This window comes from Hylaeus volcanicus, chromosome 2, assembly GCF_026283585.1.
Source record: "Hylaeus volcanicus isolate JK05 chromosome 2, UHH_iyHylVolc1.0_haploid, whole genome shotgun sequence".
NCBI classification, from domain to species: domain Eukaryota; kingdom Metazoa; phylum Arthropoda; class Insecta; order Hymenoptera; family Colletidae; genus Hylaeus; species Hylaeus volcanicus.
Window position 1 is genome coordinate 1,100,068 of NC_071977.1, and position 17,365 is coordinate 1,117,432.

The following is a 17,365-nucleotide window of genomic DNA, read 5'->3' on the forward strand; positions in this document are numbered from 1 at the left end:
AGTTAGCTACGTTTCTAAAACTGAACATAGCGGAAAAGTTAGCTACGCGTCGAGGGTTTGGGAATCGAGACAGGACGAAAGCGATCCTCGTCGAAAGCACCTGCGCGGTTCGGTGACACTTTCACTCTCTACGCGATTTGACGGGACCGGTCCGATCACGCAGTACGGCCATGCAAATCACCGGAAGTCTATAGTTTAATCCGTTACGGACAAACATGCTCCTCCAGCGGTTCTTCTCGAGTCGAATACCAAACGCTACGTTGCGACGGTTGCGGAGTACGTATCGCCTACAGGTATGCGGAACGATTCATAAGCCCGAGAAGAAAGAAACCTGGCGAAGACGTGGGATCATAATTTCGCGTACGGTTCGCTAACGTTCGCGGTAATCGAGCATACACGGTGCAACAAGGTCATCTTCGGTCAAGTGTCTACGCACGCTTTCGTGACGTCCTCTCGTCCGACGCGTCGCCAGGAGAAATTTTTAATGCGGGTAATTACAACTCGAATGCACGTATTCGCAATGACTCGCCGCGACAATGGCTCGCGGTAACAATTGTCCATAATTAGTGGGTTATTTCGCGGAGATCTGGTCCAGCCGGTGCTCCTTACCCATATCCACTCCGGATCTATCATTTCTCCGAGCTGACACGTTCGAGGTCGCTTATTTCCACTCTCCGTTTCTAATTTCACTGTTCGTGGATCGGTAGCTCGCTTACTCGAAACTGCGACAAAATTTCGCTCGGTACGCGGGCACGTCGCCCTCGCATCTTCCGAGGAAGATCGTTTAACAGGTATCGCATCGCTACCGGTACGAGGAAGTTCGAAATTCGATCGGAGGGTGGTAAGCGAACACGCTCGTTTCGAGAGAAGAGCGCGGAGATTCGGTTTCGCATTTTCCGATTCTCAGGCAGGTGAGAAAACAAAGCTGCGCCGACACGCTCGCTTTCTAAACGGTTGAACGAACCTCGCGCACCTTGGGAATAGCCGACCGGCTAGCTCGATCGACCGGAACCACCTTGGAGAAATGCTGCCAAGACAAATTATTCGGCGATGTCGGAAGTGCATCGATCGCTGCTCCTTTCTCGAGCGGGTACGCGCACCTTGCGACTTTTCAATCGGTCGTTGGTTTCCGATCGATCGTCCGCGAAAAGCGCGGTGTCTCTCGACGAGCGTGGCTTGCAACTTTTCAATTAGCCGTAGTTTCCGGATCCTCGAGATCGATCGGTGCGCACCTATGGAACCAGCCATCCGCGTCGCAACGACGTACCTCCTATAGCGGTTTCCGCAAACAATCGAGCGACGTCGAAATTTGCGCGAGACGTTACGTCCTATCGTCGAGATACGGTTACGAGAACGTAAATACGAGTCTCCTCAGCGATCTCTTTATGCCGCGTTACGTCAACGCTCGTCATATTTTATAGGTTCGTTTTCGCGGGAAAACAACAGGCGCGAACAACCCGATACGAGCCCGCGAATAACTGCCGCTAAAGTCGCTAAAGCCCTACGCGGAACGAGAGCAAAACGACGACACCGACTCGGAAGTTTCGAATTTCTTTTCCTCCGCAGTTTCCTTCGCCCCTTACTTCTGCGGTTGTAGAGACGCGACTCCTCTGTACCGTTCGAACGTCGTTTAACATTTTCGCAGCACGTTTACCGCGCGACGACAGATTGAAAACGAAACGGCGAATCGAGCACGCATCTTCCAGCGTAACTTTCTTCCATTGGAAAATTTCGAGCAGCGCGCGTCGTTAACAGCGATACGGCGGAGAGTGTGTCGTCTCACGTTGGAAAGTAAAACTACGCGTCAAAGCGGAGTTCGCGAAGTTTGCATCGACGGTCGTAATACGGTAACAAAAACAATTGATTCGATGAAACGTTCCTCCGACGCGACTCTCGCTTCGTTGTTCCGGTAGCTCGTTGCTCGGAATTAATCTGCCAATAATTACCTTCCCACGAGTCGAGGAGGGCGCAGACGCTCGATGAAACGTACCAGTGGGCTTCCTGGCTAACAATAGGCATTCGTTCTATTCACATTTCTCCATTGGAACTGTATCGCGTGCTCTCCGCGATTATCTTCTTAGGAGAATAGAACAAACGAGAGCATGGACCTCGGGGTTTTGATATCGCCGGAGCGTTATCGCGAGAGGAACGAGCAACGAGTCTCGTAAACGGTAATTAAACCGACCAAGACGAATACCTCTCGATACTTTTCGACGTAGTCGATGCCAAGCCGGGCTCTGCTTACGTTCGAATGCGATTCGATTTCTAGAGGAAATTTCATGCAACCGTGTCAGCGCGTAGTTTTAGCAAAGTACCCTTGCGAAACCACCGCACCGGTCTGGCACGTGACATTTTCCACGCGAGGTGGTTTCGTATTAAACGCTTTTTGCGTCTTAAATGCACCGTAAAGTCTTTTCTGAGACATAGCTTCTTCCTCGACTACGACACCGTGGCATACCGAACAATAGCGGGTGCACTCGCTCTCGCTTCGCTACGCAATCACGATAGCTCGTTACGCGAATTCGTTCTATCGAAATTACTTCCTATGCGATCGGCCGGTTGCGAGGAACGCCGGCGATCCACCGTTTCCCGATACCTATGCGCCTAAATTACATACGCCTATCGGTCTGCGTGCCACCCAACGAGTTGCGCAAGAGAACGATTACATTGATAAAAATGGAACTGTATACACGAACCACGAGTGGATCGTTAGATTTTACATTTCGTAACGTCGGTTTGCTTTCCGACTACGTAGCATGATACTACGCGTTCTACGAACTCCGAGTAATTACGCTAATTTACGATAGACAAATACTCGTTAGAATTTTCCACAGTAATCGTGACTTTGAAGTTTGTCTCCGAGATTTACTCGACGTCCATCGTTGATTATTCGTAAAATGTTACGGGACGCGTGTGTTGTATCGTACGTGTACGTAAAGGTGCGACGAAAATGAAAGAGACCTTAGAAAGAGCCAAGGTGTTGAAAGTGCAAGAGGCGTATTCAGAATCTCGTTGGGTGTTGCTACTGTCTACGATGCAGTCGGAACAATGGTAAGAGCACTTTTGCTCGACTTTCGCTCGAATGCACACCGCGGCAGACCATTGCTGAGATTAATTTGACGACAATTATTTCCGACTAGCTCGGCAAGGGTGGAAGCTGGAAGCGAACGAACGTTCTTGCGAAAATCGCAGCGCGTGTAAAGCTTTAAGGTATCTAAACGAACGGAACGCGTACGAGCCAAATTTCATGATAATCTCGACTTGTTTATCGAACTTGTTATTCGATCGCTTTTCCTGCGACGCGTTTAATCGTGTTATTACTTGGCGAAGATTTGATTCGACGAAATAAACTTGAAAAAAAAATAAAAGATGCCATTTGTTTTTTTCGTTCAAAATCTTGCATCATCGGAAACGCGTTAACATGCGCCGCGTTGCGCGAAACGAACTAAACGCGAATGGAGCAATGGCGAGCAGGGTCAATGTAGTTAAGTAAATTAAAACACGTTTTCCTTGCTAACGCGATCGACTGTACATTTTAGAAACGTTGATCGCCTTGTATCGTTGGAAATGAGTTGGCGGTCCGCGAGTGCCTTACGGCTAACCTCACGTATGGAATCTAGTTTCGAACGCGGTGCAACCAGTTTGTCGGTTAATTAATGCTGCGAAACTGGTAGTCCTGTGCTTTCCAAGTGTATACCGGCCATTTATCTCGATCGTTGCGCGGCGATATATCCAACACCGCTAAATTATCGGTTTATAAATTTTTAGCCGTCCATATCGGCCAGTTACACGCGCGTACTCATGCCGCGCCGACTATCCGAGGAAAATCTAAACAGCAATCGTTCCTTTTATCAACGTACGATATTTCGAGCATCGAACGCATCTCTCTCGGAACAAGCACGTTCTACGTTTACGTAACAAATAAATATTTATTCGTCCATCTACGTCATTTAGGTAACGATCGCGCGATAAGTCGCAACGATGACTGACAAATAAAAACCTTATCGTTAACAATTCTGTTGCCTCTTGTGCGACGCGTCGACTGAAAAAGGAATGTTCTTTTAACTAATGGCATCGTCTAAAAGGAGATTTGTCATTGGACTTGAATCTGTCTTCGAGATACGTTGAGATAAGAAGTAGAAGAAGGGCGAGATAAACGAAGAAACCATGGTTCCGGAAAACAATTCGTTTCCTCTGTAAAAACAAAAACTATGCGTTGCGCTCGACTATTTAACGATAGATACCAAGATCTCCGCGATTCTACTCCGGTGAGCGATCAGGGCTCGTAAAACCAAAAGAAATCGCGTCGAAATTATGAACAGCCTCGATCTCGTAACGAGAAACTCGCGATAAATTCGCGCGAATGGAATTCCTCGATCGAACAGCTGTTCCGCGTGTGTTCTCGAAATTGCGCGATAAATTTGAATACGAAAGCGAAAACGTGATCGCGCGAGAATTTCGACGGCTCGATTAAAATAATCGACGAGAGAACGCCGATCCACGACAAAGGAGAAAGTTCATTCACCAGGAATCGAATGAGAAACCCGCGACTGGAGACCGCGACGCGACGGAGGCCAGCCAAAGCGTCGCGTTTCGCAATTATCGACGTTCGCGCGTAACGATTTTCCTTATGAAATAGCCAAGGAATTTCGTTTTCACGATCCAAGGAACGCGTGGGTGTGGCACGCGGACCCAACATGCAAATACGACGCGTTATGCAACTACGCGTCACGGCGATGTCGACGGTGCGGAGCTGACGCGTTTCGATCGACAGGACGCACGACGCGCGACGCCGAGGCGAACGCAGGCGGCAATTCTCGCGCGAGCGTGGTTGCGGCACCTTGCGTGTCGCTTGTGTCGTAAACCACGCGAAAGGACCAAATTTCAAGGGCAAATCGTCACAGCGTTGCGCGCCATCAGCTGTGACGCCTACTACGTCGGATTCTATAGATCGTTCTATAGTTCTCCGTATAGATAGATTCGTTCGGTAGGTCAACGGAAACAACAGCTACTCGAACGTTGAAACTTTTTCAATGTTTACTTGATAACAGACCGTTGGTCACCTTGTAACACCTCGTAAACTTGGATCAAACGTACAACTTAAACGGAAAATATTCGTCTAAAAGCACTCACTGGAACGTCCAAGAATTACGGATGCACGAACACCGAAGATCCTTTCCAGGAGAAAAGACACTGCTCGGCGGAATCACGAAGCCGCGAACGAAGCACGCTCACCAGAGAAAAATGTTCAAAGCACGAGCGTAAACATCGAACTGAAGCTGCCAGGCAAGCTGCACCGCAACACCAACCTAGGCCCGACCTTAATAAGCTGCTTTCACACCGAACGCTGCGCGCACAGCCAATCTCCTCGGCGGAACACAAATTTCTAGCGATTGAAACGTGTACGCAACCGTTTCGACGCGACGGATTCGATCGTGAAAACGAGACAAGATTCGAAATAGCAATCCATCGCCGCGAAGCAAAATTCACAGTGCGCGTAATTCGCCAAGTGCCGATTAAATATTTATCGAGTCGTAGTTCGCATCTGTGTTCTCCAAGTCCATAATTACACAGCCCCGAAATACCAGGTTCCTCGTCAATATTTTAACGCAGCCGGTCAATGCCCTGTTCCTTGTGTTGCGAGCGTGTACGTTCGGAGTTAATTTACGTTACAGTACGTGCTATTTGTGGTCCTAGATTTACATGGCGCCAAACTACGATACGTACGAGACTTTGTCGCGATACCGATGTAGCGTTGTCGATTGGAAAATATATCACGAAAGTAAACTGACAACTTAACTTTCTATCGGAGGACAAGAATATGGAACTCGATGTACGTAGTTTGCTACGTCGAAAAAAGCGTAAACGTAAAATCAAAGGTAAGAAATCGACGTCTACCTGGCGCGAGCCGGAGCTCGGTGTGAATTCAACTTAAATCGAATTCCGCACAAAGGAAGGCATTCGATGGAAAAGAACCTGCAACGGACCCGAAGCCCGCATCTTCCAGGTCCGCACCTAATTCATCTTAGGGCCCTGCGGTCGCACAATCGCCACGGATTTCACGGTAAACGAGCCCGTTCGGAGAATTTCCGAACGGAAGCATCTATCGTTCGTGCTGGTAAACTTTAGTCGTGCTCGGAGGAACGTCGTTTATTTAAAAGAAGCGCAAGAATTTATGAAGCGTGTATCGAGTGGGTTGTACTTGGCACGTGCAAATGTGCAACGTAATTGAGAGCATAATTAAATTCCTTATAAATAGCGTTAACCCCAAGGACGATTCGCTCGAGTGATTTTAATCTTCCTTTGAACACACGCGACCGTAACTCGTCGCAAAATCTGATGACTCTCTCTTTTACACCGATCGATGATACCTTTACGAATTGTATTCGAACGATTCTCCGTCGGAAGAAACCAGTGCTAACGTACCTCGCCGTCGTGACGCCCGGACGAACACACTTTATCAGAGATTGTCTTTGAGAAGTTGTTGATGCTTGGAAGGTCACACTGTTCGCCCGTATGGGATGCTCCGACGCTATCGTCCCGAACGGAATTGGAGATATTCTCTCGTGTCGTCGAATCTTCTCTCGGGTTCTTCCAATTCTCCCTGTCCTTCTCAAGAAACATCGACTCGCTGAAACATTTCTCGAAACTCGACGCGCGTTGATGAATCGTCGGCAAATTCGGTGTCGACTCGGAAAACTCGAGCTCGTTTTTCGAGTTACCGTCACTTGCGTTACGTATTCTCGGAGGGTCCTGATCGCGAAACGTTCTACGTTGGGCCTTGGCTATCTCGCACATTTCCTTTATCATCTATTTCAACGCGAGTAGATCAAATCCTTCATTGTTTCGTTCCTTCTAGCCTTTAATCGTTGCGTTACTTGTACGTTCTAACGGAAGATACTGGACTGAGCTACTCTGCTTGCGTCCAACTCGTTACGTTGGATGCGACACGCGACAAATGTGAAACTGATAGAAACACGTAATAAAAACTGGCGGTAAAATCGATTTGTAGGATCGTTCGGTCTTAAATTATGGTAACGTTATTAGTTTCGTCGAAACGGTAGGTACCAAACCGGTTTCAGACCACTGTTTCTCCTAAGGACAGGGCTAACGTCGTTTCGTAACGCACGATACTTCCGTAAGCTAGAGAGACGCGAACAATACTATCTCGCCAAGGGCCAAACGAGTCATGCGTCACATGGAAGGACATCTGTTGCCCTTTTCCCTCGACCAGTGGTGCACCCCTAGTCGCTGCTCCTCCGACTCTTTTCATCGTTTCTATCCTTTGCGTTCCCATTCGTGATCTGTAAAGCGGCATTTCACCATTTACATTACTTCGTGTTTAGAAGGAACTGTACAACAAGGATGAGACTGTTTTTCAATGTGTCCCCTTTTTCTCGGCAGCCAAGACCCTGCAAGACCCTAGAGTGATGATAGAATATACATATATATGCACCTGCGTTCCGTTTCATGGACCACAAGTCGGTATCGCCATCTCGCGGCTAAAAGAACGAACTAATTTTGTAAGCTTGGATCAGAACCCTTAGTATTTTGCACTAGTAACGCCATCGGTGGACAAACGCCCACCTCCTGTCCTCGATTAGTTCCTTATTTTACTGTTAGATGGCGCCGAAAATTAGTTTGGCCTCTTCAACACTAGGTGGCGACGAGAATGATACCGTATAACGCCATCTAATAGTAACTGTGGGAACTATTTTTACTACAAACTTGGACGTTTCTCCACCGATGGCGCCACTAGTGCAAAATGCTAAGGGTTCTGATCTTAGCTTACAAAATTACTTTGTTCTTTTCACCGCGGGGATTGGCAAATAAGAATTATAAAAAGCGTCAAGAAAACATGAAATAATTATTCATAAAAATGATAAACTTATCATATTAGCTACTACATTGTAGTATTGCAAAGCAAAGAGTCGAATTAATTATGCATGTGAATTATACTGATACTAGTAACTCGAGCTTCTCGTAAGAAATCCGTGTAGGACGTGGCTGGTGAAAATACAGCATTTAGCGGGCACTTGATATGCAACATACATCTCGTTTTGGGATTTCGCGTTGCATAACAGTTTACTAGCGCCATCGAACAGAAAGACATTTGAAGCACGTAGTCGACGATATATAGAATTATCAAACTCAGACGAGCTAGACGATATCGAAATAACCGGTAGTGGTTGCATTAACGCTGTCGTTCACTGCCGTTTGCTGCTGATAGACCGTTTCATTTTTGACCCCCTTTATATCAGAAAGTAAAGTAACTATAAAAAAGTTATGATGCAAGCTAATTTTTGGAACTTGGTCACCACCTCTGTCAGAGTAAGTTTTTCAGAAAAATATCACGGATATAATCATGATCGCGTATCGTACCATTCATTTCGGACTCTATTTCGTAACATTTTGAAGGACAAACTATTTTGCCACACACTATGCCGTATAACATGTCTATTCTCTCTTGTCGTAATTTTTTCGTTTCACTGAAATGCTTGTCCAACTTTCCCAACGATCAAAGCGGTTATTTTAGTTTATTGTTACACGTAAAAGCACAGTCCTTTCGATTCATTGGTTATGTCACCTTCGTTCTATTCTTTAAGTAGATATGTAGTGATATTGCATAGATGGTGGAAGATGAATAAATTCTTTTTCGAGTAATAGATTCCTCGTATTTTTGTTTCCACCAGCCGATATGCGTCAAGCGAGTCATACCAGGCTTGACAGCTGCACAGCAACGTATGTACTCTAGCACAGTAGAAGCGGATCTTGTAGTAATCGGCGGAGGACCCGGTGGTTATGTAGCATCGATTAAAGCTGCACAGTTAGGAATGAAAACGGTTTGCGTAGAAAAAGAAGAAACTTTAGGTGGCACTTGTCTCAACGTTGGATGCATTCCATCGAAATCTCTTTTAAATAATTCGCATTACTATCACATGGCACATAGCGGAGACTTACAAAATCGTGGTATTATAGGTATATATCTTAAATTTCCTATGATATTTTATCATTGTCTAGAAACAACTAATCAACTTCTGCTTTCTTATCTTAGTTCAAAATGTTCAACTTAATCTCGATAAAGTGATGGAACAAAAGCGCAACGTGGTGAAAGCTTTGACCGGTGGTATCGCTGGACTTTTTAAGAAGAATAAAGTCGAATGGGTTAAGGGCCATGGAAAAATTACTGGTAAAAACCAGGTGACCGCGCTTGGTCCGGATGGGTCAGTGTTAAGCACAATTAATACTAAAAACATTATAATTGCAACTGGCAGTGAAGTCTCGCCGTTTCCTGGTATAGAAATCGATGAGAAACAGGTAGTCTCCTCTACGGGAGCGTTATCACTCAGTCAAGTTCCTAAGAGACTCATAGTAATCGGCGCTGGAGTTATCGGTCTGGAACTAGGCTCTGTTTGGCAAAGGTGAATATCTAAATAAGACCATTATTGTGACATTCTTCATTCTTACATTTGATCTTTGTATTAGGTTGGGCTCCGAAGTAACCGCAATCGAATTTATGCCAACTATCGGCGGAGCAGGTATCGACGGTGAAGTTAGTCAGACGCTACAAAAAGTTTTAAGCAAACAGGGTGTCGGTTTCAAATTAGGTACTAAAGTTACCGCCGCCAAAAAATCAGGCAACGAAATTGTAGTTTCCGTTGAAAATGCAAAAGATCCTAGTAAAAAGGAGGATCTGCCGTGCGATGTTCTTTTAGTTTGCGTTGGTAGAAGGCCGTACACGAAAAATTTAGGTCTAGAAGATTTGGGAATCGAAAGGGACGAAAAGGGCAGGATCCCTGTTAATAACAGATTTCAAACAGTGGTACCTTCGTAAGTAGAAGCTACTTTACCGAATCTTGTGCTAGTTTATGTAATACTGAAAATTAAATTATCATCGCATCATCTAGAATATTTGCAATCGGAGATTGCATTCACGGGCCAATGTTGGCTCACAAGGCGGAAGAAGAGGGTGTTATTACGGTTGAGGGCATTACCGGAGGTATTCGATAGATCTTGAAATGTTTCGTTCGTAACATGGAAAAATGATATCGATCGATAATACATTATCTTCAGGTGCCGTTCATATCGATTACAATTGCGTTCCCAGCGTAATATATACACACCCCGAAGTTGGTTGGGTAGGCAAAACGGAAGAAGACTTAAAGAAGGAAGGTATCGACTACAAAGTTGGCAAATTCCCGCATTTGGCGAATTCCAGAGCAAAGACGAATATGGAGACGGATGGCTTCGTTAAAGTATTAGCCGATAAGAGTACGGATAAAATATTAGGTGTCCACATGATCGGTTCAGTTGCCGGTGAACTCATCAACGAGGCTGTCCTCGCTATGGAATACGGAGCAAGCGCGGAAGACGTCGCGAGAACGTGTCACGCACATCCGGTAAGTACCCGAACGAAATTTGATCGAGCTCGATATATGTATATAAACGATACATGATTTTATTATTATTTTAAGACGTGCGCCGAGGCTTTGAAGGAAGCTAATTTAGCTGCGTCTTTCGGTAAACCTATTAATTTCTAAATACCTTCACGAAGAATTCAAGAATCAAGAAATCTGCGTACTTTGACTCGTCGTAGCTTCGATCTAGTCTACGCCCCAACGTTACGTTGCGTTATACGTTTAGCGCGCGAGTTTCGTCATCGGTTAATAACATAAGAAAAAAAGTTGTAAATAAAAGTATAAGGCAATTTATCAAAGTATCACTTCTTTTATATTAGGTTTACCTTCGTTTTGTGATTATTGTATTTATTATAAATAAATTAATGTTCCATTACAAAAGCGTTCGAAAGTACGACATTGATTTTTGTAAAGCCGTACAAGCTCCCGATTAACGAAACTATTCACCGTGGAGAAAGATAAGTTTTTCTATATACGCGTTATCGATGTTTTTTTGCTCTATCTCACAAGTCGCGTTTCGATTACAAGATTTGAAATTTAGTACCTTATGTCCAATACGAACGATAAGTAGAATCATACCTATACGATTCGTTTCAAAAGAACGTTAATTACATAGTATTTGGCGTCACGGTTTCGTTTAATTTTGCTTGTAAAGAACAAGGAAGAAAATCCCTTTATCGTCGCAGGAAAGATAATTTTGGTAAGTTGTAGGGAAAAAAAAGAATAGAATCTTGCCGGAACTAGGCACGGTCCTGATGAGCACGTGACCGGCGCAGCAGCAGCAGCGTTGCCGACAGTCGGCCGCGGCTCGTCGCAGCCAACGGCAACGTTGCTCGGCGCGCAGAGAAACAGAGCCTCAAGGGTGGCACTTGTACGGCAACACACACCCTATGTTTGTGTTTTCGAATTTTTCGTGATACCGAGAGAGTGGTTCGTGACAATTTGGCAAGGCATGTAGCGCCGTCGTCGAGCCGCTCGAGATGTGGACGACCACGAAAACGACCAAGTACGGCGTCGGTGAGTTCTCGTAGGCGTTCGTTCCTTCCAATATTCGTTCTCTCGCGACGAACGCGTGCGGCATCGACCCTGTGGATCTGTCAAACTCGACGCTTTCTATCCGCGTGATTCCTACGCGATATTCACTCTTCGAGGATGTTAGGAATCCACCTTGACGCGACGACATCGCGTATAGCTAACGATCGGTAGATACGGTGCTCGTCGTGTACCGGAAATCCTTGTGTCAATGATTTTAACGAGCGTCTTGAGATCTTTCGGCTGCACGCCGCTTAATACGCTCTGGCTGTGATGCTGCCGCCCGGAAACGTCGTCGTGTCGTGTGACCGTATGCGTGCGCGTGTGATTCGACTCACCCATTCATGCATTGATCGTGCAAGAGTAACAGCAACTAAGAGTCCCATAAAAAGCGAACAACGCCGGACCGACTTGCCATTAGCTTCTGGATTTCGCACAGTCCAAAGGACATCGTATTAGTACACGCGTATACTTACCAAACGAAATTGGAACCAAATATTCCACGATACTTATCGATGCGCGCGGTTTGCGTCGGAACCGGAAGGTCCAAGATTTCTCTTGTTTTTTCCTTCAAAAACACCAAACTTCTCGCCTTAATCTCGTTACGCGTTATTTGATAATCCTTTAAAAACGAAGCGTATCTCGTTCTGGAGCATTCTAAATTACATCCGTTTTAAGTCTGTTTTGGCTGACTGTCTCGCTACCACACACGCGCGCATCGGCCACTTCGCGTAAACTTTTTTGCGCCACTGTCCGTGTTTACCGGGGACGGATGTACGATTCTTTGACGAGCCGGAGGAATTCTTCCAACTATTGTTTTCTTTATAAGGTGACGCTACAACGATCACCTACGTACGCGATTCGTTAATATTCGTTAAACGTTACTTTCGACAACCTCGTGGAATATTTTTAAAAATATTTACGAAGGTATCGAGATACGATTCGTTCGACTGTAATTGTTGTAAGCTTTCATTCCGAAATTTCGGTCGAAATATCTCACCGTATCGTACGTGCGAGATTTGCATGAGAAAGGGAGTCGAAAAGCTAGAGGAACGTTGGAAAAGAATAATAGACGATAACGGAAATTAAATTATCGATCCATGCAGCATCTCCTATCAAAGGAAGAAAGGACTCTACGTTCGATAGAACATATTTCGTCCAAGGTATTTTAAAGAGTCGTATACATCTTGTTTGCTGGTTTTTATTTATCTTTACAAGTATTTATCTTTACAAGTATTTTTTACAAAGGAGTAAATATTATAAAATATCTGAGAAATCTGGAACAAACTAAGAAACAAATCGTTTATTCGTTGCTTGAAACTTTCATCCTGATAAGTATTTCGTCCGTGATCGAACGTCTGATCGGATTCAAAGTTTCCGACGGAAAACACTGTGTCACGAAAGCGACCAACCTTCGACTTTGTCTTTGAATTACATTCTTGCACAAGTTTCGCGATTAAAGGCCGCGTTGTTGCATTCCGAACCTGTGCGTCGCGATTCTTGTGGAGTCATCGCGAATCTTTTCCATTGAACTCGTTCGATTGCTTTGTTACGATTAAGCGATCCATGGGAAACAACGTCTCCGCAATTCCGCGGAGCGTCGGGCAGGATTGCGTACCGGTGCAAATTTTGCCTTGCAAATAAACTCGATCGCCGTTATCTTGCGTCGCCGCGCAAAATGGTCTTGGAAATCAGTCTCAGGAATGATTCACGGTAATTTGAAAGTTTCGCGGACCGTTCGCCGAGCAACGAAAGACGCAACCGTGTCGTTTTCTTATCCAAGTTTGCGCGAAGCAACACGTCGAAGACGAAGCCGTGCTTCCGGTTCCAATTTCTTTCAACCGTTACCTTTGCGCGTCTCTATTCTCTTCGCGATAGCTAGGTGTGTTCATTGTTTCGTATCGTTGAGGCAAAGCAACACCAGCATCTCGTAAACTCGTCGAATACATCGAGAACTTTGTAAGCGAGCATAAGTACGCTCGCAGCGCGTACCATGGCGGATATAGCGTGTCAATAAAGCTATTTCGGTGCGACGAACCTGCGTCCGCGACGCGATTAAACCATAATCTTCCAATCTATCTGTCCACGGTGTTATCTGTGCGGCCCTATTCCCGCGTGTTATTTGTTTCGTCTATTACCAACTCTCGAATTGCTGTCGGTTGTCGCAGAACTTGCCGAATCCGAACACTCGGCCGATGTTTCGTCACCCTCTGCCCACGCTTCTTTTCTGCGTTGCAGTTGCCATTGAACTATCTACGTATCAACGCGACCAGCGCTTCCGATAGCGGTACAGCTTCCCTTTGGGTCCCATTTTCCTGTTCGTTGATCGTTCTCTTTTCTTTTCATCGGCAGCGAACTAGAAAGAAAAACGAGCACGACAGCGTTTCTAAATATTAATTTCCCCGTTCGACTTCTTTTTCCCCGATCAAAGTCCTCGCGTCGCATAGATTCTTTATGCCACGGAGAAACATCCTTCCGATCGATGTCAATTAATTCGACCCGACTCAAGCAGCGTACGTATATCGCGCACGGATTAACAATTACTCGACCTTTTACGAACAGTTCTTTAGAAAATCTAATCACTTATCGCGAACGTGTGACGCGAGCTCTGATAATTACGCTGGACGGCGATCTTTTGCAAATTATCTTCGAGGATGCTCTCGAACTCTTTTGTTGCTTTAGTTTTTTATATTCTATTATATATCCGACGCTGCACTCTTGTTATATATTTTCCTGGTGATGTTCGCATACCTATTCCAAGTACTCCGTATCGATATTTCGAGGTGTACGATGCTTCGGGTTGTTCGTTCTAGCCTCGAGATGGGAATTCTACTTTGCGACGGAAACTCGCACGAACAGGGTGACGTTCGATCGGTAGCAGGCGGTGGAACGATTTCAGATGTCATTGTTTACGGTTTCTTCGGGGTCCATCCCTGCTTTTGTGCCAGGCACCCCCGAGGCATCGCAGCCCTCCCGTCGTTAGGTCGCAAGGCATTTCCACGCGGACGAAAACCACCGCGTGTGCGTTCTTCTATAGGGCGACCAAAAAATTACGATCATCTTTCCTCGCGAAACGATGGATTTTCATTTTTCTCCGGGAAGAGAAAATTGAAAATTCGTCGCGGGAGATATTCGCGGAGGTATCCCGAGATTACGAACGGAGTCCAGCTCGATCGGAAGCCGGATAAAACATAAACGTATATTTACGAGATATCTCGTGTGACGCGGCATTCTTCGCATAAGCGTGATCGATCGCGTAATCGCACTTTAAAGAAAGGGCCGGATGCGCGTTTGCATGCCATTATCGCGATCATGCAACGTTGTATAGCGAAGAAAGTCGATAAGCCACGGTCGTTTACCGCACATCAGCTCCGATCTCGTTTACTCGTTCATTTATGCACGCACTCGCGCACGCACGCGTTCACTTTCCGCGATGCCTACCGCTTTTCGCTTTCCTCTCGTCTTCCTCTTCTCCGCGCAAACAGAAAACGAATATCCCTTCGGCGAACGTCAACCGACGCTTTTTCCTTTTTCGTTTTTGCTCATCCGCCAATTTCTTTTTGTTTCGTTACTCTGGAAACTGTGTCAGAGGTTACGGTTCGTTTGCCACGTTCGACCGAGTATACGAGCAACGAGCGTCGATACTCCCTCGCCGATGCCGGGAGACCGAAATTCCGTGGCCAACGAGTCAGGAACTCGGAGTCACCCGGCTATGCCGCGCGCGAATTCCTCCTCGCGTAAGCTAGTCACCCTTTCGATATCGAATAAACTTCCAAACCGTCAATTACGCATTCTCTCGATTTTTGCCAACGATCGAGTAAACGATCGTTTGGTCTCCGAAATCGAACGTGCTCCGCCAGGAAATTTTGTTGGCGATCGTTGAGATAGCAAATCAGATTTCCACGGACGCGTTAAAATATTTCATCCGGTACGGTTGCCAAGAAAACAGCCTACGCGTTTCAGCGTATCGATTGTGGACCGGAGGAGAAAGGTCGGTGGATGCTCGGTTTTCGATAGGGGGTGTCCCCGAATTATCGAGCACACCCCGTACATTTACGGTACACGCGCGGGAAAGCCAACATAAGCGGAACGCCTGCGAGATACGGGGAGAGAGCCGTAATTTCCCCGTGTCTGTCGCACCAACGAAATATCCGCTCCCCTATCGCGAATGTTTTACACAAGAGAAAGGGAGTTATCGATTTAATTCTCCGGGAAAACCGTAGGGGCTTTCGCCGCGAAGGTTTCGTCGTCTGGCTTTGTTCGGCTCCGTTGGCGTCGAGCGACGTCCAACATTTGCAACGAGTAGGTAATTTTTCGTTCGATCGGTCAACCGATTCGTGGGTCGGAAAACTTGGCGAACAACGAAATTAACGAGACCCGTTGGCTGTATCTACGAGCGTGTTTCGACGGAATGGTAGTGGGCGGATAAACGCGTAATACGCATTCCGTGGTTAGGTTCCGAAGCGCGCGAGACGTTTCCACGCGGAGCGAAGAGAGCCGGAGACGCGCGCGCCGGCTCATTCGAATGCGTCTCGCGTACGTTTCTCCACTGGAGGACCGGAAGCTGGCTCGTCGCGCGTGCATCGTTACGCGTATCCGGTGCCCCCGAGTTCGTTTATCGAGGCCTGACACTTCCACGAAAAGACAAGCACCGAACCTTTTTTTCCGTCTTCACTCTCTCCCTCTCTCTTCCGAGATAATGCAATTCTCTTTTCATCTTCGATGAAACAATTCGAGTCGAAACGTGTACAATCATCCTCGGCTATTATCATCGTGGAGGACTGATTTTTGCTAGTATCCGTTGATCTAAAACAGTGGCGTTCTATGTTTTTTCGCAGCCGTGTACAATTGGCGAGGCGACACACGGTATGGGCTCCCTTTGGAAATCGGCGAGACCGTGCAGATTCTGGAAGAGTGCGCAGGTAATGGAACGAGCGAACATCGGCAGTTTCGAACGCGGAATTCCGTGCCGCAGCGAGCTGAATCGATCTCGGTGTTGGTTGCAGGATGGTACAGGGGCTTTTCGACCAAGAATCGCACGGTGAAAGGGATCTTCCCGAGTTCTTACATACACCTGAAACCTTGCAAGATCGAGAACGAAGGTCTGTTCGAGTCGGTGATACCTCTGGAGGATCCGGTGGTCCGAGAAGTCACCCTCGTTCTCCGGGAATGGGGTGGTATTTGGAAGAGGCTCTACGTGGTGAGTGTGCTCTTTGGGCGCGTCGCGATGCCCCTTGTCGTCTGGCTCCGGCTCTTTTCCGCGACGGCGGATAAATGGTTCGTCGTTTCGCGACATACTTTCTCGTTACGAACAACGCGGTCCCGAGGAACAGAAGGGAACCGACCGTCGGGACTCGTTTCGAGAGTGAATTTTTAATCACCCGGAGTCTCGCGCGCTCCACTGCGCGCGATTATGCGCTGGAAGTACCGTGAAAGCATTAAGTCATAGTCGCGAAGAATTAATTCATAGTCGCGAGGATTTCTCGTCGGCGCGCGACGCGACAGGGAGAAAATTAGAGGAGAGACGAATATCGCGGCAGAGTACTCTCCTCTTTGACGAGATGACTCGCGCTCGCGAGGGAACCGAAGCATTCTTCGCTTTGGAGGAACCAATTTTCGAGGGCCGACTTATCGTTTCGCGGACGATCGAACTTCGTGTCTGCTCGTAGCACGATTTCTCGCTGGAACTTGCGCGTACTTTGATACTAATTAGAGATGTTTCCGGTTCCTCGTCCTAACTCAGGAACGAGAGGACTACAAATTCAACACGCTGCGGAAGGTGATGAGAGAGCTGTTGGAATGGCGGCGACAACTATTGGCTGGCACCCTGACGACCGATCAGACGCGGGAACTGAAGCTGCGTATCATCAACAAGGTCGACTGGGGAAATCGGTGAGTTCGTATTGAGAACGATA

General features: G+C 46.6%; 3 protein-coding genes across 4 annotated transcripts in view; 2 read left to right on the top strand and 1 right to left on the bottom strand.

Annotated features, from left to right (window-relative positions):
* LOC128872446 (uncharacterized) overlaps positions 1-7,158 on the bottom strand; it is a 16,532-nt gene extending 9,374 nt beyond the window's left edge. Inside the window, exon 1 of the mRNA XM_054115131.1 lies at positions 6,427-7,158. Within this exon, the coding sequence (XP_053971106.1) occupies positions 6,427-6,810 (384 nt within the window). The 5' untranslated portion in view covers positions 6,811-7,158. The remainder of the gene's footprint in view (positions 1-6,426) is intronic.
* A 939-nt stretch (positions 7,159-8,097) lies between these two features.
* On the top strand, positions 8,098-10,799 carry LOC128872442 (dihydrolipoyl dehydrogenase, mitochondrial). The gene is made up of 7 exons (XM_054115123.1): positions 8,098-8,331; positions 8,694-8,979; positions 9,056-9,422; positions 9,487-9,831; positions 9,909-10,000; positions 10,075-10,400; positions 10,476-10,799. The coding sequence occupies exons 1-7, from the start codon at positions 8,287-8,289 to the stop codon at positions 10,539-10,541; spliced, it is 1,527 nt and encodes a 508-aa protein (XP_053971098.1). The 5' UTR covers positions 8,098-8,286; the 3' UTR covers positions 10,542-10,799.
* Positions 10,800-11,158: 359 nt separating this feature from the next.
* LOC128872440 (dedicator of cytokinesis protein 3) overlaps positions 11,159-17,365 on the top strand; it is a 30,618-nt gene continuing 24,411 nt past the window's right edge. Inside the window, exons 1-4 of one of the 2 annotated variants that reach the window (XM_054115119.1) lie at positions 11,159-11,435; positions 16,289-16,372; positions 16,457-16,650; positions 17,194-17,342. In XM_054115119.1, the coding sequence (XP_053971094.1) occupies positions 11,399-11,435; positions 16,289-16,372; positions 16,457-16,650; positions 17,194-17,342 (464 nt within the window). In that variant the 5' untranslated portion in view covers positions 11,159-11,398. The remainder of the gene's footprint in view (positions 11,436-16,288; positions 16,373-16,456; positions 16,651-17,193; positions 17,343-17,365) is intronic. The other variant, XM_054115121.1, reaches the window with a different exon arrangement.

Bases quoted from the DNA above. Each gene is read 5' to 3' on its own strand.
- LOC128872442 (XM_054115123.1), top strand. From the start codon at position 8,287: ATGATGCAAGCTAATTTTTGGAACTTGGTCACCACCTCTGTCAGA. The intron at 8,332-8,693 runs GTAAGTTTTTCA...TGTTTCCACCAG, and splicing joins TGGTCACCACCTCTGTCAGA to CCGATATGCGTCAAGCGAGT. The intron at 8,980-9,055 runs GTATATATCTTA...TTCTTATCTTAG, and splicing joins ACAAAATCGTGGTATTATAG to TTCAAAATGTTCAACTTAAT.